The 23,804-nt window shown below is 43.2% G+C and overlaps 1 protein-coding gene across 1 annotated transcript; it reads right to left on the bottom strand.

Moving 5' to 3' along the window:
* Window positions 1-237: 237 nt before the first annotated feature.
* Window positions 238-23,106, bottom strand: LOC129362213 (laminin subunit beta-1-like). Its single transcript, XM_055033649.1, is given in 34 exon segments — window positions 238-871; window positions 1,762-1,921; window positions 2,000-2,176; window positions 2,262-2,403; window positions 2,511-2,718; window positions 2,865-3,009; window positions 3,084-3,293; window positions 3,541-3,782; window positions 4,240-4,424; window positions 4,496-4,865; window positions 6,529-6,625; window positions 6,880-7,097; window positions 7,444-7,668; window positions 10,409-10,572; window positions 10,647-10,878; window positions 11,588-11,731; window positions 12,712-12,904; window positions 13,090-13,210; window positions 13,648-13,775; window positions 13,889-13,962; window positions 13,965-14,046; window positions 14,398-14,533; window positions 15,947-16,026; window positions 16,103-16,215; window positions 16,903-17,079; window positions 17,654-17,842; window positions 18,260-18,380; window positions 18,478-18,680; window positions 18,765-18,828; window positions 18,956-19,144; window positions 19,498-19,571; window positions 19,851-19,992; window positions 21,675-21,889; window positions 23,008-23,106. Coding segments are annotated over 34 exon segments (5,391 nt in total). The 5' UTR covers window positions 23,039-23,106; the 3' UTR covers window positions 238-731.
* Between the last annotated feature and the right edge of the window lie 698 nt (window positions 23,107-23,804).

Raw genomic sequence — 23,804 nt, 5'->3', positions numbered from 1 at the left:
CTTTTCTTTTTAAAAGTGAATACATTTTTTTAGCCAAAAATATTTATAAATTAATAAATAAATAACTTCTGAATAACTGTTAAAGGCCAAACAAGGTAAATTATAAAATATATCAATGTTTTATAACAAAATTCTGTTGTACATGGAAATACGGAAACGGATAAATGAACCTCAGGTCTGCCAATAACCCACTTTATAAAAAAAAAAGCTTAAATGAACAACTGCATCACAATGACTTTTTTACTTATTTAAAACATTTTATTCAAATTATTTTGGGTTTTAAAGATATAATTTGGTAAAACAGAACAACTGTAACAGAACAGGTTGCAGTCAGATGGTTAAAACATTCACGTTTCGAGAAGTTATTCTCTCTTCCACGGATTCAATTCAGTCAAAGTTAATAAAATCAGTCGACTAAAATTTGTAGGAAATGGCTTTAGAAAAATATTCATATGAAAGCCAATATGTTTGAGAACAATCTTGAAATGAAATGAACTAAAAGATCAAATATACAATAGTAAACAACAATTTTTTTTTTTAATAAAAAACTCTTTGGTCTTTTCTGGATAAATCAGTAATTGTACTTAAACGTGGATTAGCACAGCAACTTTCTAGTCATTGGCTCCCCCCCCCCAAAAAAAATCAGAGCCAAATAAAAAAGATTTGAAGTGACAAAAAGGTGGATATGCTTTTGTAACTGGCCTCAGGATGATGATGATGATGTGATTAATCTAAAACAAGCAGGTGCTGTAAAGAGTGACCTTATGGCTGATTTCCTGCAGCAGCTTCTTCACTGCTGCCTCCATTTCAACCAGCTGTTCAGCTTTCGACTCAAGAGTTCGCTGATTGTCATCGTACGACTTTTCCAGATCTGAAACCAGAATGGTTGACATTTTTTTTATGTTACGTTTTTTTTATGGTTACGTTTTTTTTATGTTCACGTCGGTGCAAGACTTGCACCAAATATCTCCGAAACAAAGTTTGATTAAAAATGTTGACATCTCATATTTCTTTTCAAAGTACAAAATAAAGAAGTAATATACCCCATTTGTAAGAAAATCCCTTACAACCAAGAGATTAGAGAATTCAATAATTCATTTGGTTAAAATAAATAAATAAATTCGTACATATTTGTAACTTATCCTTTTCAACTGGAAGATTTTGAATAGATTTCACTTTATGAAAACAGTGAAAAGCATTTTAAATTAGCAACCCATGTCATTACGTCCTCCGCTTTTAAAATGAGAGAAATTATTTGTTGCCCGATTAGATCAACAAACAGAACATTTTATGTATAAATCAATTTGGGTTTTGCAACAATCATTACACCTCTACATGTTTGAAGAAAAATCTGCTGGAATAGACAAAAAACATTATTTTAGAAATATATTTGTAGACTTCAAAAAAAAAGTCCACAAATATATTTGTAGTTCAGCAAATATGCTATTAGAGGACTGATACATGACTGCTCTCCAGTTAATTAGAAAAATGAAACGTTAGACCTGATTTATGTATAAACCGTGGTTTTGGTCACTCATTGGTCCAAAACCTTTAATCTTATACATCGATAATTTTTCTTCCACCACTTTTCTTTGCAGATGACGCCACTTGTTGTATAGTACTGAACATTTGACAGAACCAAAGAGAGTAGATTTTTTTTTCTTTTAATAATAAAATAGAACAAGGTGTCAAAGTATACTGAAATGTATTGACTCAGTAGAGTGCTGGATAAATTTTTTCATATCATTTTTGTGAAATTACCTTTCAGTAGCTGCAGCTTGTCGCTGGCTTGCAGCAGCAGCTGTTTGGCCTGGTTCTGCAGTGACTCTGCCCTCTTCTTAGCGTCGGCCACACCCCCCGCTTTCTGATCTATCAGCTGTTCTACTGTGCTGTACTTCTGCTTCACCTCCGACTCAAACTCCTAAAACACGCACAAGGACATCAGAACAGCAGAGGCAGGATTGCAGAAAAGACTAAACTGTCAGACGGGTGAGCCCACCTTTTTGACCTCCTCCGCGATCCTTCCGATGTCTGCGGCTTCCTGATTGGCCAGTTCGGTTCTCTGAGTGACGTTTGCGGATCTATCGGCGAGCAGCTTCACGTCCTGCTCGAGCCTCTGCAGCCTCTGGGTGGCGTTGTCCAGCTTCGACTCTGCATCTGCCGTCTCCGTCTCTACCTGAAAACACAATGTGTGCTTTTGTTTTAATCAGATCTGACGTCAAGGTACGATGGGGCGAATATCGATGGCGGCTGCCACTGACGGAGGAGAGCAGCTTGGTGGTGGTCTGGATGTCGGAGGCGGCCTGCTGGATGGCGCTGCTGGCAGCTGTGTGAGCTCTCTGAGCTTCTTCCAGAGCTTCTTTCACTTTCTCTACAGAGTCCTTTGTATCCGTCGCCTGCTTACTAACAACAACAGAAAAGTCTATTTAATATCTACCTGAAACAAATATACCGTGTATATCCTGGTGTCTTTTCACTAAGGTTTCTGAGAAATCTTTAAAGTGGGGCACCTGGCTTGGCGGGCCTGGTCCAGCAGACTCTCTGCCCTCTGAATGTCGTCGGCGCTCTGCTGTAAGATTGCCTCCACGTTTCCCAGCTCTCCCACCTTCTGTCGGATCTCATCCGTTAGGTTCTGTAGCTGAGCCGGTGTGGTCGGCATCTGCATGGCCAGAACTTCATTTGCCACCAGTTCGATGCTCTCCAGGTCTGCAGCGTCCTCTGAAAAGGCCACAGGAGTTTATATTCGACCAAAGCTTTTTAGTTTTGTCTCCAAGTAGCTTGTTTGCCTAAAAATGGTGTTGCAAGGTCTGGTTTTGAACACCAGGAGTACCTAGAGATCTTGCTTTAAAGCAGGGGAAACATACGTGTGAGGAAGTCTTTGATCTGTCTGATCAAGCTTCGCAGCTCCTCGTTGCTCTGGTCAACCTTGCGCTTGGTTCTGTTGGTCTTCATCAGGACATTCTGGGCGCTGAGCTTCGCCTCGTCTGCCTGCAGTTTCACCTCCAACACCTGAGGAGAGACTACAGCTGAAGACAGTCCTCACGGTTCAGCTCAGACCACAAACCTGGACTCCAGAGACCTACCATGTTGGAGAGCTTCTCCACCTCTGCCATGGCACTGATGATTTCCTGCTCGGCCTCCTGAGTCTTCAGCAGGATGCTGTTGGCTGCCGTCACCGCACCATCACATCCTTCTCCTCCGCATTTGGGCTGACCTTCAGGGTCCACACAGCCCAGTCCTCCGCAGGGCGAAGACCAGCAGGAGTCTTGGCCAGAAGATGGACTGCCACACGTCTGCAAAACCCAGGACATTAAAAACAACAACAAAACAATAAAATGCTAAATCTGGTGAAAGACAAGGACCTTCTGAATAAAATACAGAAATGAGCAGCAGGATTGTAAAGGTTTGATTATGGAGTTGACCCCACCAGTCTGAAGAAATCCAAAATATCTTAAAGTAATATATCACTGTAAAAAAGACACTGCTTTTATTTGTAACACAACTGTATAAATCAGACTGTACAATCTGCAGATGCTTCACCTTATAGCTGATTACTGATAGGTCCAAAGTCTCCATCTCTCCAGCCAGGTTGTCCAGCTTCTGAGCATGCTCAGACTGTCTCTCCAGAAACTCCTCCCTGGTTTGGTTCATTTTGTCTTCTGTGAGCTGCCGTAGGGCAGCAGAAGATTCAACTGGGCTGCCGGCGCTGATGGTTGAGGCATTTGCTCGCGCCTCGGCTGCTTGAGACTGCAGGAAGTACTTGGTGACGCTGTCTGTTGCTCCTGGTAACAGAAAGACTTTATATTGTGTAGATCTGAGAGGATCATCTTCTTGCTTATGACAAAAGAACTGGTCCATACTGATGCGCTTTTGGTACAAGTTATGACAATCGTAAGGAAAAAACGAGGTCTGAAATGCCATTCCCTCCTGCTAGCTGAATTTGTTGCTTCTTCACTGAGAAACCAACCATAGAAAAAACAGAACTAATTTTCTGAAATGAAATCAATTCAGTGATTAACCTGCAGGGGGAGACACAGCAAAGGGATCTGATCCAGTCTAAATATAACTTTATGTTGCAAAACCCTGTTAATCAGGGAATGACAGCATTTAAAGTTATTTAATTTACCCGGTTCTGATTGCCAAAGAAATTGCCGTCCATTTCTCATAAGGTTTAGTGCTTTAATTTTGAAAGGATCATGTTCAGTAACTCTCTACAAGCTGTGAGCTGCCTGTCTTTACCTCTGATGTCAGAGTTCTTGATGAACTCCACTTGGTCCATCAGCTCCTGTACCGTTCGCTCCAGTTTCTGAGCATCCGACGTTACAGAGTCCAGTTGGGTTTTAATGCCAGAGTCCTGCTCAGCCACTAGATCCAGAGTCTCCTGGGTGTTGTTCATGGTCTGGCTCAAAGCTGCCATCAGGTCGCTGAGACACAAACGGAGATCAGAGTCCACCTCCAAATGGGACATTTTCACATCAGGACCCGTCTGACCTACCTGGCCTGTTGCAGCAGGTTCTGGACCTCAGTCAGAGGCTGCGAGGCCGGATCTTGGTCCAAGATGCTCTGAATGTCTGCAGCACTTCTCTCCATGCTCTCTATAGACTTCCTGTACGGTCCGCTGAGTCCACTGGCTTTAATGGAGTTGACCTTGTTGACCAGTCGGTGTGTCTGATTGGTCAGCTGACCGATGATGCCGTCCCACTCTGAGAAACACTGGTGGCACCGATGGCAGTCTGGGAAGGTCCCGTGGAAGCCGCGGGCGCAGACGTCGCAGCGAGGCCCGGCCACGCCCTCCACGCAGACGCAGTGGCCGCTCACTTTGTTGCACTGCGGCTCCAAGGTGCCGCGAGGGTCACAGTCGCATGCTGTGGAGACAAACGGCCGTGACTTTATTCTGAAAAGCTGAAATCCACTAGTTTCTCATATAACTCCACCTACTTCAAAGTTAAAAGAGGAAGAAAAAGCTAATAACACGAGGAGTTGAGCAACACTGGAAGTACTGATCTGTGGTTCCCCAAGGTGGAAATACGCAAGAGTCAATTAAGAGTCGGAAACTTTGTGCATTTTTCTCTTTTTAATAATCGTCAATAAATTAAACAAGTAACATTTTAATGAAACAAAATAAACAGGTTTGAGAAAGGGCCGCGGTAGTTTGAGTTTGGATGTGCTGTTTTCCTAGAGTGACCAACGCAACCACACCGGCTGAGGAACGGGACGGCATCCCACAGCACTGTGACCGGTGACCACACCCTGCGCCATGTTTTGTCTGACTGGCTTTTCTGTATCTGGTTCAAATTAAGAAACGGCTGCTTTCAGATGCAGAAACTAACAGCGACAAACCGGGACTTTTCTATTCCAATCTTCCGTCGAAAACGAAAAACCCAAGAAAGCACTGCTGACTCTCACAAAGTCTAGGTTTTTAGGTCTTTTTAATAATATTTTCCTGCAACACTTGTGTCGTCCTGCTGCAGCTATCTTCATACTTGTAATTCTTCCTTTTCATCCTTCCATCCTACAGAACCGGCTCCGTCACTTTTTGGTGTGAAGGACCGACTGAACGTCTTTGCGTATTTTTGAGTTTTGTGGCGGTTCTGATCAGCCTGGTCCCGTTTACATGGAGCAAAAATATTTGAAGCTTGTTGCACATCTGGATGTAATCCGACTGCAGCAGAGAGGCTCTTTGAGCACAGAAATTCCCACAAAGTAGTTTGGGTTATTTTTTTTTTTCCGAGCAATTAGAAATGCATCTGAACTCTGGATTTCTGGTTTTTGGATTTTGGGGGCAAAAGTCTTGAACACATAAAGTTAGGGATATAAGTATTTGAGCCCTTGCTGATTTTAGATTTGTTTTAATGCACACTGAGAATATAAACAATAATTCAGAAAAAAATCCACTATACAAGACTTCATAATTGGTTTGTGTGTCATTATGGGATTTCAATCCACTCCTCTTCAGAGAAACTCTAAATCATGTTTGAATCTTCAGCACTTTTTGCAGATGTTCATCATACCACAGTCTGGAGACTCGCTATATGTTCTTCTTCTTTTGCCACAGCATTGCTGTCTTAGCAGTGGATCTAAATTTATTGCTATGTTTTTAGCACTCATCCATGACTCTTATTTACCGTTTTCATCCTAGATTTCACAGAAAACATTCGTTTGCCTCCAAAAATGGAAGAGTTGAAGAATTTCCCCACTTCCTCTCATATCTCCTCTGGTCATTTAGGAAACCTAAGACATTATTTGCACAATTTAAATTGACTGAACTATGTGACAAAATAGTTAATCTAAGCGAGTCTGAACTCTGTTTCTGGTTGCACTTATTTCACTCGCATGCAAACTCCTTTTTACCTTGCATAAAACAATAATGACAAAAATTGAAAAATAATTTTTTTTCCCTCTCAAAAATGATATAGTCCTTTGTTTTGTAGGTGTTATGAACAATTCAGAAATTCCGCAGCACAGGAAGCATAAAACCAGATTTTCTAGAAACACAAGCCAGACTGATCTACTTCCAGTGAAACTCACCATGACACTGGACTTCAGGGTCTCCCCAGAACAGCTCTCGGCACTCGTTACACGTTCTTCCTCCAAAACCAGGATGGCAGGAGCACTGACCGCTGATCTGAGGGAAATCAACCGTCTCCATTAATATTCGGTCACTTCATCAAGCAGAAGCTGTTTGTGCTGAGAGACCCTTCTGTAAATGTGATAAAAGTTCATCAGAAGGCTACTAGTCATTCATGTTGGACTCCAGAAGTTAGCGAGCCGACCCTCAGGATGAGATGATGGAAATATTTGAGGCTTAATTAAAAGTCTGACAAATGAGAGCAAAGCTTCAGTCTGAATTTTCCTCAGTGAAACAGAAAAGCCCTTCACCTCGTTACAGGTGGTCCCGTACGAATGCTCGGTGTTGCAGTCGCAGCTCTGACAGCCGGCGCCGCCCGCCATGTTCCAGGTGTCGGGCGCACAGCGGTCACAGTGTTGACCAATCACGTTGGGTCTGCAGTGGCACTGGCCGCTGCTGCGGTCGCAGTGGCAGTCGGTGGAGGACTGGCAGCTGGACTCGTCGCTGCCCAGCTGATTACAGACACACTCTGAGATGGCAAAGCAGAATTATGGACAGTTCATCAGCAACTAAACAACCTTGCAGCTGAATTTTCAATTTTTAAGTTAATTTTTTTTTTCCACTTTATGTCTTCTGAATTTCACTGACCTCTGGGTACAGAGTCAGTTTCCTAATCAAAAAAGATATATCTTATCTGAATATTGTTTGCAATTTAGTGGCGACAATAACCCTTTGTGTCACAGAATACATTTGATATTTTTCATGTTCAACCAGTCCATACTGGATTTTTACCTCCTGGTTTTCAGTGGTTCTGTCTCAGTTATACTGGTTTCTCTGTGCTGTGAGGTGTGAAGGAGGTTTTCGCTTTCACTCACTCCTGCAGTCCTGAACCAAGGCGTTGCCGTAGTAACCCAGTTTGCAGTTCTGGCAGGACGGACCCTCGCTGTGGTGCAGACAGCGCAGGCACTCGCCGGTTCTGGCGTCACAGGACTCCGGGTCCAGCATGTCGATGTTGCTGTGGCACTGGCACGGGAGACACTGGCCACCCGCCTCGTCGGGGTTTCCATAGTAGCCAGGTGAACACTGATCACAGCGAGCACCTGCAGAGCACGGCAGGTTTGGTTAACAGCTTCCTTGATCTCTGCAGAGTTTTAAAATGGGCTCAAGATCACATACTGTAAAGCAAAAATTAACTCCAACATAATTATTTTATTATGCAAGAGAACAAAATTTGATGAAGTTTGGAAAATAAATCCAAAATACATCATCATCACCTTCTGAGCTTAACGTTATATTCAGTCGAATATTTTTCAGTTTATGAAAGCGCAGACGATGACGTCATGGCTTTGAGGTTTGTTTTAATGGAGGAACACCCAATGACAAACATCTGCTTCCTTGTGCAGCTGTTTTAGTTTTTGCTTCATGTGTCAAGAGATAAAAGCTTAAACGTAGCCCAGATTCACAGAGAGAATTACAAGTCTGTTTATCCTCGGCTGGAGCGACCCAGGCCCTTTAGGACATCTCCTCACCTATAGTACGAGGAAATATCTTCATATTATTTCCTTGCATTAGTGGAACCAATACTTAGAAATATTAAACAAAATTACATCAATCTCCTATACGTTACTGAAAAGCTTCTTGAGTTTTTTCATATTTTAAGTGAACTAAGACGTTTACACTCGAAACTAGACCAAAAATCCTTGGTACAATTTGCATTGTATTTTTTGCAGTGTATATCATACCAATGTTATTATGGCTCTTGATTTTAATCTTATAGGAGTAGCAAACAAGCAAAGATGATGCAATTAATTTACAATTTGAGATGGAGAGTGGCATTTACTGTAAGTGCGGCATATTAAGTTAAGTATTTGAATTTTTTGGAGATAAAAATTGAATTTACAGTAAACAAGTTACCAAATTTGCTGTCTTTTGCTTTTAAAATTTGGAACAGAAAGTGTAAACGGTGTAAAATGTGCAATCATTACACTACCACCAGGTGGTATTACCTACATTATCCAGAGCAAAACAAGTATTAACATGGCGAGAAACGCCATGCTGTGAGGAAGAAGCCATTTCTAAAACAACAAGGAAAAGCCACATAACATCTTGCAAACACTCTTACAGAGAAAGACCTTCAGAGGAAGATGATGAAAACATCCAAACAGATCGGTGCACTTCACAAAGTACATATCATGAGGAAAGAACACGAGGTAAAAATGACCAGGGAAATTAAAGAAATTAATTTAAAGAAAAGCGTAAAAAACTAAATTCTCAACAAAAAAAACCCCAAAACATCTGATTGTGTTTGGATTTAGTAAATAGAAATCTTGTGGTTGAGTTGAACTAAAACAGGTTTAATCTGATTTAAAGTTATCCATCCATTCATACGGGGTATGTAAACATCTGGTTTCAGTTGTATTTGATGGTAAAGCTGATCAATATTACTCTGGTCAACTTTGCAGGCCAGAGTAAAGCAACCTGCCAGAAGCGATGACTTTGGGTCAGACATGCAGACATTTAATTCCCTCTCTCAGCCCGTGTTTCTCCTGTCAGACGAAAACAAAGAAAGTTGGTGACTCATGTGCCTGTCAGCAGCTGATTTCCCCCTGAACATCTTATTTCCTGCTTTAATAACAGACCTGACATCTCAACATGTCCCCCACTCTCAGAGTTTCCATCGGGCTGAATAACAGAGCAGCTTCTCCTCAAATTAAAAGCTTCTCATGTGTGCAGCAGAGACCGTAAGTCAGGATCATAAATTGATCCTCAGAGGAACATCTGGAGCGCAGAGCTGGTCCCTCCTCTGTAACACAAGAATTAATGGACCAGCTAGAAAGTCAAGCATGAACTGCACGTATAAAACAGAGAAGAGAGGAGCAACGCCGAGATTCAAACACGTGTATTAAAGTTCTTGTGACCAATAGGAGGTTCTGCCGCCGGACTTTGGATTTCATCCTGAACAACCCAGCTAGTGGTCACGTGACTCCCCGCCCTGTCTGGAAGCAGTCGCTGGTCAGACTGGGAGGATGTTTATGAACCTCCTGGATGTTTGTGGTGTGTGATGAACTGACTGAGGCCACAAATAAACACAGGTCTCTCACAGATGCACCGTGATGCTTTCAAGCTGCGGCCAGAAAATCAGAGCGCTGACAATCTGTGTTCAAGCATGAACCGGTGAGCCGAGGTTCCCTGATCCACCTTGTGACTGTGACAGGTTCTGAAATGTTTAGCAGATTTGTCTGATAATAACCGGGCTTTAGATTTATGATTCTGTTCTGAACCAAGTGCTAGACACTTGTTTTAGTTTTGTGAAAACTATAATAAAATGCATTTATGAAACAAAGACATTTATAAATGTATTCCTCTGGTCCATAAAGCTGCAGGAACAGAAGATCCCCATGAAGCTCCAGAGTGTTTTTTTCCAAGCAGATTGTTTTTAGTCTCGATGCTGAGAGCATCAATATTTCTGACTTTCTCTGTTTCAGTTTGGCAAAATTTTGACTCTGTTAATGCATTATTTGGTGGAAACCAAAATAATTTTTCCTGATATTTTCCTTCAAATATATAAAATACTCTTCATGAATTCAGAGAATTATCTAGATTGTGTGGTGATGACTGTAGCGTGCTGTATCTTACATTTCAAATGCATGTCTTCAAAAAGTAGAGAAGGAATTTAGTTTTCACACAATATTTCTCGGTTTAGAAGAGCAGAGGAGAGGCACAAAATTCAGAGACATTTAGAAAATTATTCTGTGTGGAGTTCCCCGACAGATTTGGACAAACTTGGAGAAAGTTTTAAGTTCTGTGTGTTTGTTCCGACAGAGTGAATAAAGTTCCCACCTTTGAATCCTGGGTTGCAAACACACACAACCTGCTCCGAGGTGTCGCTACGGTAACAACTCCCCGCAAACTGCCGCAAACTGTTTGGGCCGTCGGGACACAAACACGGGCGACAGTGGTCACCTGAGCCCAGAACCGGGTCGCCGTAGTAACCATCCAGACACCTGAACGGGTGGGAAAGAGATCCGTGAGGTCGGATGGAACTGATCGGAGATCAAATCGTGTCGCCCGGGCGCACCTGTCGCAGCTGTGCCCGGTGGTGTGATCCCTGCAGGTGGTGCAGCGGCCGGTGGCGGCGTCGCAGCTCTCCGCGTGTCCGTTGCAGGAGCAGGGTCGGCAGGTCGGGAAGCCCCAGTGACCCGGCAGGCAGCGGTCGCACTGCCGACCGTAGGCGCCGGCGACGCAGACGCACTGACCGCTCAGCTGATCGCAGATCGGACTCTGGGAGCCCTGAGGGTCGCATGCACACTCTGCAAAACGCACAACAACATCAGGAAGTCCATCCACACCGCAAAGCATAGCAAAACATATGTCACTAATATACTAGTGTACTAACATATTTATCAAACTCAAAAGTTACTTGCAATTACTTCCTGTTTTCAACAATAGAAATCATCAACTTATAGCAAACGCCTATATCTCACTGGAAAGTATTGCGTTAGTACATATGTATAAACATATGATATAACATATTAGTACATATGTTGTATTAACATATTAGATCACTTGAATTAAGACAGAACTAACTTGCAAGTAACTTTTCAAGCAATATATAGGAGCTTGTTTAAGTCAATAATTCCTTAATATAAATAAAAAGTATTAGTTTCACTGGAAGATTATTTCACTTATAGCAAAACAATTTTCCCCATATGAAAAGTGAATTAATCTGCCAGTACAAAAAGCACTTCTGCATCAATATCGAGGAATTATTGAATTAAAACAAACTCCTATATCTTTCTAAAAGTTACTTACAAGTCAGCTCAGTCTTAATTCAAGTGAACTAAGATATTTACAGTAGAAACCAGAGCAAAAACAATTGATAACATTTTGCTTTATCAGTGTAAAAGTGTGAAACTATCCATACAACATATCAGCTGCTGCACATTTTACTGCACTCATTGATGATCACATTATTGATCCGCATCCAACAGGCTGTTTATCCAAGAAAAGATGTCCGACCTTTGCAGCCGCTCGGTCCAAACTGAAACGTGGCCGGAGAGCATCTGTCACAGTTCCTGCCGGCCACGTTGGGTCGACACTGACACTGGCCCCCGCTGGGGTCACACACGGTGCTGAGGGAGCCCTGGGGGTCACACTGGCATTCTGGAGAATGGGCGTCCAACACAAGGGACAATTCAAAACACTAAATCTGCACATCCTGGGAGAGACGTGAAGAATTTACGAGCTCAGGGGGAATTCAAAGAGGAAACAAGTCGAGTCTTGCTGGGGAAGAAAGCTGGAGGCTCAGCGCTGATGAGAGGCATTTAGGGATCAGCAAAGACAACGGGTCACTGTTAAAGCAGCTGTGAGGGAGGCAGCAAGAGAACGAGAGGTGATGAAATCAGATGCATGTAAAGAGGGAGGAAAGGAGAAACACTGTTAATGGGATCGGTCACACCTTTATATTTTGAACAATAAAAGTCTTTCTGAAGTTTATCTTCCCGGCAAAACCAAATTTCTTTTTTGTTTCCAGTGCAAATATCTTAGTACAAATGAAATAAGACAAAACTAACTAGAAATTAGCAGTTCAGCTCAATGTAAGAGCTTGTTTTAAGTCAATAATTTCTTAATATTGCTGAAAAAGTACCAGTTATAAGTAAACTAATCTGCCATTGCAGCAAGACATTTTTTTCAATACCATAAGAATAACTGTCTTGTTCCACTGGATGATTGCTTTACCTATAGCTAGAGCTTTTTCATCAATTTTAAGGAATCTTCTATTTAAAACAAGCTCCTATGTCTCACAGAAAAGTAATGTATTGGTTAGTTTCGTCTTATTTCAAGATATTTGCACTAAAAACTAGACCAAGAATCTGCGTTTGCATTTTTTTTTTTTACAGCGCTTTCTCGTTGAAAACGTTTTCATGCAGCCCTTCCTGGTTTTTACTGAGGTGTGACTGAAATGATCCCCTCTGAATCAGAGCCGAGCTGAAATCAAACCCTGAGGGGAATTCCTGCTGTCAGCCTGATTGGGCTGGGTCAAAGGTCGGAGTCCGGGGTTAAGTAGAGACATTCCTCTTAGAGCAAGAACTACCTTTTGCTCCGTCATCACCGCGCTGCGCTGAGCTCAGAGTGCCGAGTACCTTTAGCTCCCTGGTGCAACAGGGCAGAGATGCTGAAGATGAAGTTCCTGCAGATGTCAGTCATCGGGGTTTTAATGACACTCTGGCTGTTCTCCAGACATCGATAACGCTGAAACGTTTCCCAGGCACTCGAGTCCCCTCCCACAGAGGAGGTGAATATTTCCAGGTTCTTACAGTGCGGCATCAACACGATCTGAGGGACAGGGAGAAAAACACCGACCTGAAGGTCCAGAAGATGTGCAGACCTGCAGTCTGAGTGCGTTTAGCATGACATGGACCACTGACAAACTCTGAATAAAACGTGTCAGTGACTCAGTCCGTGAACTATGACCTCAGTGGAAGAAAGGACAGAAATGAGAAAGTGAAGAGCTTCCTCACCGAGTCGATGAGCGTGTATGGAGAATGGACTTCACTGAGGGCCGAGTAGAGCGGGAGACTGAGGCGGATCGTGTAGTTCAACCCAGATTCAAAACAAACCGCCCTCGGCAGAACCACATACCTGTGGACACAGATTCAGCGTGCACTTCCATCACTCATGACTTTTAATCCTGTCTTTAAAAAAAAACAACAATAAGCCAGTTCAGGATTTGGTGTTTTACTTGACTTGTTTCTTTTTATGTGGGGTTTCCAAAGTTGGCCAAATCCAGACCCGACTGCGAGAGGTCACCGTATTTTAAGATGTATAAGATTAATCAAATGTATGGCTCATTAACAGGCCTGTGCAGAACTTGATGACACGCTCAGGGGGTAATTCAGTCTGTGATCCAGTCATTTGACACAGGAAAGCATCTATAACATGAAGGGCTTGAAGACTGGAGTTGGCTATCCAACAAGTTGGCTATCCCCAGTTCAAGATCTTCTGGTCTTTCTGACTGGTTTCCTTTGAATGGTCCATTTTTTTCACCCTCTGATAATTTAAGGAAGCAGCCCACTCACCGGGAGCTGGGATGAAGGGAGATCATTTGGTTGTCGTCGTCCGGCACCGTGTTGACGCAGCGGCTGTCAGCTGTAATTGGTCCAGGCCTCATTACCGTCATCAGAACCTCCTCCCATTGGTCAGGCAGCTGCAGAAAGACATCACAGTAAAGTGAAGACGCGTCTTCCTGACTGACAACACGTCCCGCAGGTTTTCAGCTTCTCCTGGTTTGAGGTATCAAACCCACAGGTCGCGTCTCACCTGAGGCTCATAGCGGATAAGAATGTCATACTCCATGGAATGAGGGATGTTGTCCACAGAGAAATCCAGGAAAGCCCTTCAGGGACATTGACCAGGCCAACGCCTGTCCAGGTGGGACTGCGGTCATGAGGGTGGGGTCTGGGCACCATCGTCACTCCCTACAGACACACAGAGGAGGCCAACAGGTGTTCGGGTTCAGGCTGATCCAAAAATAAACAAACACTACAGATACCCTGTGACAACGATGAAGATGTTTGGAATAATGAGAAGCATGTCAAACCACGTGACAGAAACACTATTAAGTTTTGTTAAAACGTAATAGTTTTAATAAAACTTCCATCCTGCTTTCTGCTGCAAATATTTTGTTTTCTTTTTAGGAATCAACTTTAAAGTAGATGTTAGAACTCTAGATAGTTTTTTCTGCAATGTTTAACCCTTTTTCTATTTCCCAGATGGGACATAAGACTCAAGCTCCTTCATCACATGAAAAGGTCAGAGGTAAAACTCACAGGTCCAAACTTGGCATCTTCAGCCTCGTAGGTGTAGTGATCCAGAGCAACAAAGTAGAACCCGGACTCCACTTGATCGCAGCGACGGCCGAACATGTGATCCCTGCAGACACACTGACCGCTCACCTGGTCGCACCTGCAGACAGGAAGTCACAAACAAGCGTGCAAACTGATTTGTCGCAACAAAAACCTGCTTGTTTCGGTGAGGGAGACGGATTTATTTCAGCCATTTTATTTCCTTCTTTATGGTTGAACTTTACAGTCAAACATTTGGTTTGTGATTTCATCAGTTCAGTCACGATGAACTGAACTGATGAGATCACAGTTCAGTTCATATGTCCACATATGAGCGCCCACACTCATATGGACACTGCAACGCCCAGAGGTTTTTTATTTTTAAGCAAATTTGAACTTAAAGATGTGTTATTAATTTTCAAAACACTTAAATAAAGCAAGCTATAAAAAAGTAAAAACACAGAAGAGCTTTTAAGTTTTTATAGGAAAAAACACAGATTTCTGGTCTAAATTCAATAATTTCCTCTTAAAATGGCTAAACTTGAACATTGTTACCCTGAATTTTACTCAGTTTAAGCCTCAGGAATGCAGTTAGATACTCCCAATTGTTTATTTTAATGATTTTTTTTACTCAAGTGGGTTTTATTTGATAGTGGAACGATAGTTAGGTGGGTTGTGAGAGAGGGAAGACTTAGCTAAGGCCATCGGGTCAGGACATGAACCCTTGATGACCTCGTCGAGAACCGAGGTTTTTGTAAACAGGTCGCGAGTTTTACCCCTGCGCGCCCGACGCTCGTAATTGTGTAAATGAGAGTGAACATTATAAAGAGATCCAAAGAGCTGTCTGGAGGCTTCAGAAGGAAGATTATGGCAGCTTGAAGGTCTGGTCAAGGTTTCAAAGAGGTTTCAAGCCACAGTGCAGAAAGCTGCATTTAAAACAGCTGCCACTGTGCCCAGGTCATCCAACATGTCGGACCTTAAGGCAGACTACAAGATGCTACAAGAAGTTTCTTAAGATGAAAAAAATGTCATCATTCAGCAGGCTCAGACTGTTGACATGAGATGCATGACTGTATAATCAGAAAATGAACATGAAAGTCTATGAACTTGGACTGAAGGTGAGAAATGGGACAAGATTTCAGAGGCTCATATCAGAGTTTAGTGTGAGGCTGAAAGAAGTGCATTAGCTAAAGAGACACAGAGTGTCTGCAGGCTGTGCTGTTTTTCTGTTTGCATAATGAGTAAAAGAAGGTACATTTTTGTGTTTAAGAGCAATAAAACCCTCTCTTTTCAGGGATAAAAACTGAGATTAGGCACCAAGCCTTTCTTTAAGAACTGATATTTAAGTGGGTTCCCTAATTTTCACCTGAATCCACTTAAACCACATGATGCAATGAGTGGTGTTTACAGATCATGCAGAACTTCTGCTGCAGTGTTACCATCTATGAAAAATATACCTTTGTGAAAAAGAGTCTCCCATCCTTCCTGTTTTCAAGCGTCAATAACTGGTGAGGGTGTATTAAAATGGACTCACCGGTTGTGGACGGCCCCTCCCAGATCGCAGTCGCATGGTCTGCAGCCGTCCATGTCGTTACTGAGTCCCCAGTGTTCGTCCTGCAGACCCAGCAGGTCCGATTATGGTTGTTGGATAAGTTGGATAAGTGCAGAGTAATCTGAGTATTTTCCTCACCACACACTGGTCGCAGTCGCGCCCGGTCACCAGGCGTTTGCAGAAACAGCTTCCTGTTTCGCTGTCACACGGGTTTCCTCCAGGAGCTGTTCCCAGGGGACTGCAGGTACACGCTGCAACCATCACAACTCATCAGTCCCAATCTGCATCCTAAATATATCCAGTAACACCTGCTTCTGTTTAGGTCTGAAATAAAGGATTTAAGAATGAAAATCCTGATATTTGTTGTTCCTGCAGCCTTTTGATGTTCTGTGGAGATTTTATGATGCTTCGACATCCTTATTTATTCACAATTATACCCCTAAGATCACTGACTTTTAATGTTTCAGAGAAAGTCATTGTTGATGGAAAGCAGCAACAAACCATGAGACTACCAACACCATGCTTAGCACATTTAGCCATTTCTGTTTCATTCACTTCAGTCTCTGTTTCCTTATACATTCCAGGGAGAAATTAATCAACGACTTAAAGAGTCCAAAGCCCAACACAAACTCACTGAAAGTCTGCCTCTGCGTGTTGGTGCATTAGGGTGTAAATAAACCCCTAATGCACCAATGTACTGGGAAAACATGCAAACACCATGAATAAAAGTTTTAACAGCCTCTAGGAAATCTCATGTCCTTTTGTCGCAGTGGTTCTGATGTTTGTTACCTCAGATTTAACTCTTCTGTTTCAAAATCAAGCATCTCAAGTCAGTCCCGACTGATAACATGCCAGTGATTTATCAGTGAATCTGATTTGTCTGTGAGGATCTTTCAGAAATGATCGATGAACCGAGCCTTCATGTGAGCGATTTATACCTTTGCAGCCTTCAGGTTCATCGCTCAGCCCGTAGTATGCTGGTTTGCAGTGTTCGCAGCGTTCCCCCTCCACGTTGACTTTACACCGGCACTGACCAGCGATCAGACCGACTCGGACGTCCGTCAGCCCGTCGCATATTCCTCCGTTCAGGGAGCCCACGGGGTCGCAGTTACAGGCTGCAGACAAACAAATCATAGCTAACGGGTCAATATCAGAAGAGCAGAACTCCAGCTTCATGTCAGCAAAAGCGGAAATCTTCTGTTGACATGGAAAAATATCAAAAACCAAAACTCTGGGTGTTTTTCATATCTGCCTCAGTGTGATCATCAGAACGTCAGGCTGTAGATGCGGATGATTAAAAGTGTGATTCTGTCGTTTGAGCAAAGGTGAGAAGATAATCTGTGAGGCAGGTCTAAGCCTGGATGAAACCACATCAAAGGCCTCCCACATGAAAACATCCCTAAATGTTTGGTCTTAAATTCATCCTTTCATCTTCCTTCATGAAAATGTCTGAGTGTTTGAAATCTGATCAGGACTTTAATATAAAACCATGTTAACAAGACAAAAGAGCATTTGAAATGAAAGCGTTTCTGCAAAGCACAGAAACTGTGATTTGTGGATCTTAGAGGATCCTGGTACTTTCTAAAGACAGAACTGTGTACCGACTCGGAGACCTCAGGAATCAGCTAGACTCTGATGTTATTTCAAGCCTTCGCAGGTTTAGATTTGAATAAAAACAGGTAGACTCACGCTGGCAGATGTTTGGGTCTCTGAGGTCCTTCTCCGGATGTTGATAGTAAAACGGTTTGCACTGCTCACAGTTGTGTCCGGTCGTGTTGTGCCGACAGTCGTCGCAAACCCCTCCGCTGACGTTTCCAGAGGCCATGAACACGGCCATGTCGAAGTGGCATGAGTCCGAGTGTTGGTTACAGTTACACTCTGAAGAGCAAACAAGAAGAACAAGAAGGAGCTTTCATAACCAATCTGATGTCCAGTTCACCGTAGAAGCTGTTGCAGATTAGATTTAACCATTTATTAGCTGTTTTGATTTTATTAAGTCAGTAAAGAGACGATATGATTCTGGCAGAATCATAAACTTTTATCTCAATCATCATCAGAACCAATAAAGTATGAATGAGTGGCTCAATGTGGACCAGCAGTGACAGATCAGTGAAACCACTTTGGATCATTGGAGATTTACTTGGGCATTATTGAACCACTTTAAAGCTACAGAGACTGCATTGGCTTAGACAAATGGAAATGGCTGACACACAAGTGGATTCTTATGGACCAGTTATGGACCAGTTTACAGCCATGTGGGCCATTCTGGACCGGTATGGAACCACGGGGACTCACTTTTGCAGGCATTGGTGTTGCGCCCCTCGGCTGGTCTCCAGGGCAGGTCGTGGTAAAATTCTTCGCACTGTTCACAGTTCAGTCCTTTAGTGTTGTGGTTGCACATACAGTGACCATGAACCTAAAAGACACAGGCAGATAATCAATAATCATTACATACTCAAAAACAATTGAAACTGAATTGAACTGAAGACAGTTTAAATGTGCTGGAGACTCACCATGCCCTCCATGGTCTGGCCTGCTCCCTCGACAGGGGCGCATTGAGACGCATGTCCATAACAGAAGCAGTTTCCTCTGACCACCATGTCATAGATGGCATAGTAATACTTCTCCTTGATCTCCATCCGAGAGTCCAGCAGGTTGTCTCCGAGTGTGTGCAGCTTGGTGAACTTGACCCGCAGGTTGGTGATCTTCAACAAGTCTGAACAAAGAGGCAATAATCACAGATCAACAACCTTTTTCTAAATGAGACTCTGGTTAAATTGCCCGATTCAAGGGGACGCACTCTGGATCCGTGGACTGTAAGGGTCTTCGATACGAAATGCTGGGTCCAGGACTCTGTAAATCACCTAAAAGAAGAACAATTAACAACCAAAGAGCACCAGAAGGTCACAGTAATGGACATCCATTAAGTCAATGTAAGGACACTGAAATGCCCCTGCAGTTGCCTTCAAATGTTTTCAGGAGCTGCAGTACCTCGCCTTCAGTGGATGGCTCGATATCCGAGTAACGAGAGTCGCAGATGACATCATCAACCTTCCGCATCGGACCATGGGAAACTGAAGGAAAGGATGACTCGCAATCGTAGGCAAAGTAGCGATAAACCTGCCAGGTTTTTCCATAGTCTGCTGATCGCTCAATGACCATGGCAGCTGGTCGAAACGTCTGACGAAAGAGAACAGGTAAAGATGACACGTCCAAATCTCATCTGCCTGTCTAATTAAGCTTAACAATGAGCTCATCCAATAATCAACAGAGCTGGAATGGCCATGTTTCTACTTATTGCTGGTTCAAGAAATCAGCAGAAAGGCGCTGAAGTCTAATTACTTTAAAAAGAGAATCGGTTGAAGCATAAAGACCTGGACCATTTTTATGGTTCCTTAAAGGTTCTTTCCACCTACTCTACCACACCAGAATCAACTCTACTTCATCAGATCAACCCCACTTGGGTTCAGCACCCAATTTCTCAGAATTTCTGATTTCTATCACCAGTATGTCACGTTGTGTGAAGAGCTCACCCTGAAGGTCATAATGAGATGAGTGAAGTGAAACTCGGCTTCGAGGTTCAGCTGGACGGTGACGTTCTCCAGACCTGAAGAGCCACAAATGGAAATCAGTTTGTACCAAAAAAAACAAAAAAAAACAACCTCAAATGTTGAGTGATCGTCAATAACCCCAACATGGTTCCTGATGCACACTTCAATGACAACACTCTTGCTTTTTATTAAATAAAAAAGCACAAAGGGTTGCTAATGAAAAGTAATTCAGACAGAGATAAAGGAACAAAGTGGGAAGCTGATAAAGGGGTACACCAACTGTGAGGTTGATACCCGGCTCTGATGTTCATAGAACAAAACGTCTGAGCCGTTACCGTTCTCGGACTGCCACCAGGTCTTCAGCCTGTTGGGACCAAATGTGGTGACGACGTTTTCAATTCGGTGGCTGTGGTTGTGATTGGCCAGCTCATCGTCATATGGTGCTGCTGAGTCACACACAAAGCACTTCTTCTCCTCCTGGTTAAAAAAGAAAACAGAGGGGGAGGGCAAAGAGTTAACAGGGAGTTAAATTCCTCGGATTCCTCTCTGCTGGTGGTCAGCGGAGATAAAACTCTTCAAGCAAAGATTCTTGAGAACAAGTTGAACCTTCAGCAACACCTTCGAGCTGGGAGGTTTTAACATGCGCCGCTGCTTTGCCTAATTTGTCGGAATAAGACTTTCCTGATCCGAGGTTGTTGAGCACTATTTATCTTCTTCTTTCCATCACAAACATTCAATCTCTGATAAGTGCATCAGAGGCAACATGGGGTTCGGTGTTTTGCTCAAAGACGGAGAACCAGACCTCAGACGCATCCTAAGCCGCAGCTGCTGCTTATATTTTCTTTGTCCTTTGAACCTCCTGCCACCAACTGAGAGTCTAAAACTCAAAACTAACAGATCAAGTTCAAACAGTTTACGCAATCGGACCTGAAACCAACAAGTCCGGGTCAGTGTGAACACTTTATGCCGACAAAAAAAAAAAGGTCCCAGAAAGGTTTGGTTTTATATCAGAACGGATGGAGAGTGTTGGACCTTTTCGCTGTTCTGTTTGTTGAAACATCTGGATAAACATCTGCCTGCAGCCAGACTCTCGACCTCCTTATAGGGAGATCGTTTTACACAGGAAACACCACAGACTGCACCACAGACACACACAGTTTAACCAAACACTCAGAGCGTCCATCCCAGGGACAGGCGGGAAGTCTGCAGGAGGTCAGAAACTGAAGGTCGTTTCCCATGAGACTCAAACAGGCTGATGAGAGGGGTTCCTTTACCGACTTCAAATCTTTCAAAGCCCATTCATTCATTCATTCATTTACAAACTGAGAAGCTCATGGAAATCCTTAGTCGCTGAGTTAAAAGTTTAACCTGGACCATTAATTTTAACTTTAATCAAATCAAATTTTATTTGTATAGCACATTTCAGCAAGATATTTCAAAATGCTTTACATCATAAACACAAGAACACAAAGTCATGCAAGATAGACAATACATTGTTACATATTACGTTTAAAATACAATTCTAAACAGATGTGTTTTTAGTTGCGATTTAAAGGAAGTCAGGGTTTCCGCTGTTATACAGTTTTCTGGAAGTTTGTTCCAAATTTTTGGTGCATAGATGCTGAAAGCTGCTTCTCCTCTCTTGGTTCTGGTTCTTGGGATGCAGAGCAGACCAGAACCAGAAGACCTGAGAGTCTGGAAGGTTGATACAACAACAGCAGATCTTTGATGTATTGTGGTGCTAAACCGTTCAGTGATTTATAAACTAACAACAATATTTTAAAGTCTACTCTCTGACTTTAAAAGTCAAAGAGCCAGTGGAGGGACTTTAAAACTGGTGTTATGTCTCTATCTTCCTGGTTCTAGTGAGAACACGAGGAGCAGCGTTCTGGATCAGCTGCAGCTGTTTGATTGATTTGTTGGACAGACCTGTGAAGACGCTGTTGCAATAATCAATGCGACTAATATCTGTTTTATACTTGTTATTTCTGTCCACACACATGTCCATCTATGAGGAAGTCAAGTTTTGCTCCCTTATGGCAAAGGGCAACAAGACTGAAGGAGCAGATTTCGTCCTACTGCCAGGTTGAATGGAGCCATTCATCAACCTTGAAGGAATGACTCCATTGGGCAAAATAAGCATCAAACTTGTCTTTTACCTGCAGGTGGCTGACAATGCAGAACGGTTCTGGACGCTTCAGTCCACAGGTAGAGGTGGACATCAGCTGGTGAGCTCGGCCAATCAGAAGATCCCCTGTCGCTGGGTAACAGCTGCCTTCGGTGCAAACATCCCTAAACTCTGGGAGGCTGAGGTCATCCGGGGCCCCGCCCAGCGAGTCTCCGCCCTCCTGACTGCAGGTGAGTACCTGCAGAGCTGAGAGAGCGAACCATGCAGCGCTGCAGTCAGACTGGCTCTTTCAAGCAGATGAACGTCTGAAGATGAGGAGCAGATACTACTGAGTATGATGAAGGTGGATGCATTTACAGCTGGCCACTACAATTACATCCACTGACCTTCTAACCTGCTCTGTAGAGCCTCCTGCCCGGAGTTTAAATTGGTCAATGGAAATCCAATACCTAAAATTACTGGAGGCGGCAAGACATGTCTGGGTTTCAGACAGCATCATAAAGTTCTGCTCCATCAGACTGATCCCAGGTCAGATTTGCAGTATTTCTCTAAATTGCTGAGTTGAATATTTCAAAGGTCAAGCAGAGACAAGAGCTGAATGAAATTAGTCTCCATCAAAATGTCCCGAGATCAAACTGATGTGTAATCACTTTTCAACACGACATATCGTTCTATTCGCGTCCTGCTTTTCCTCCATCAGACTGATCCCAGGTCAGATTTAGAGTAGAAATATGGCTGCTTGTTCCACAGTGGGAAAAATTCCATCAGCAGCTTGTACAAGCAGACACATCAATAGCCAATTTAAAACATACGAAGAACAGAATAGGGTCGTTAAAACATTTGCAGAATGCATAGTTGTGCACAAAAACTGCCAAACTTTATTTGTAAACACTTAAAAAGTTGAAGTTTGTTGGGAGCTGAGCTGATTTAAATATCTAATCATTTTTTCCTCTTCTAATCTCAGACCAGTTTGAAAGTGAATAGATTAATCGATCTAAACTCAGCCGACAGAGGGGGGGAAAAAAAGTTTCTTGAACATGTTTCAGCACTCTCTAAAGATTTGAGTCCACTCTCTCTGAACTTTCATTTCAAAGTCATTTAAGTTGTTCTCTTGGTCCCTGATTGAAAACAGCTGTTTCAGGAGTCACCTTGTTCTGGTTCGGATCCAGTCCGCGCCCGTTCAATTATTATTATTATTTTCCCCATGGAGTTTTTAATATGTTTGAAACTGAAAGTTGAAGAAAATTAAAGTTTCCAAGCTGATCTCAGGTCAGATCACCGGCACTGAGTTCAAGAGCTTGTCTGGGAAAGAAACCCCCCCGCCCCCAAAAAACCCTCTGCAAAACCGAGTCACATTTACTCACCGAGCAGCACCGCGAGCCGCAGCTGCAACATGATCCACAACCAGAACCTCCGGGAACCGGGATCAGAACTTGTCAGACCCCTGCAGACCTGCTGAGGATCCTGTGGGCTCCCAGAACCCCCCACCAGATCCAAGTGGCCTCTGCCGAGCCCCGCCTCCTGAGAGCCACCCACCCCCTCTTCCGGCCGGCCCAGATTAAAACCCCTCCAACAGAACCGTAGAACGAACGATCAGCCGTCCAGAACCAGAACAGCACTCAGATTTAGAGGGTAAAACTGGACTGAGCTCTGGATCCATCAAACGGCAGCTGACCTGAAGTCAGAAGAACGTTTTTGGCAAAGAAAGAAATGAAGCGTTCAAAAGGAGAACGTTCCCAAATTGGATCCCGGATCCGTCTCATGCTGAAAATGTTCAGTCTGAAGAGCCAGACATTAACATTAATGCTGTAACGTTGATACTGCTGTAACATCACTGTTACAACATTAATCAATAACAGTAATGTTACTGATCAACAAAGATTAACGTTAATCAGTAATATGAATCATTTGTTGCTGATTATTGCTGATATATTGATGTCCTTGTCTAAAACAAAGTTTCACTCTTAACCCCCCTTTAGAAAACACAAACACTCCCCTCGAGAGGACCAGAGACAAAGACATTCCTGAGCCCCTTCCCTCCCCCTTTGATGAAACTCACCTGCAACAACAAAGAAGGCGTGTGTGTGTGTGTGTGTGTGTGTGTGTGTGTGCGTGCGTGTGTGTGTGTGTGTGGGCTTTCTGCTTAGGATCTCTTCTGGGG

Source organism: Poeciliopsis prolifica, unplaced genomic scaffold (genome assembly GCF_027474105.1).
Source record: "Poeciliopsis prolifica strain line A6 unplaced genomic scaffold, Auburn_PproV2 SCAFFOLD001, whole genome shotgun sequence".
NCBI classification, from domain to species: domain Eukaryota; kingdom Metazoa; phylum Chordata; class Actinopteri; order Cyprinodontiformes; family Poeciliidae; genus Poeciliopsis; species Poeciliopsis prolifica.
Note: the sequence above shows the minus strand (reverse complement) of the source record. Positions and strands in the feature narration are given on the sequence as shown.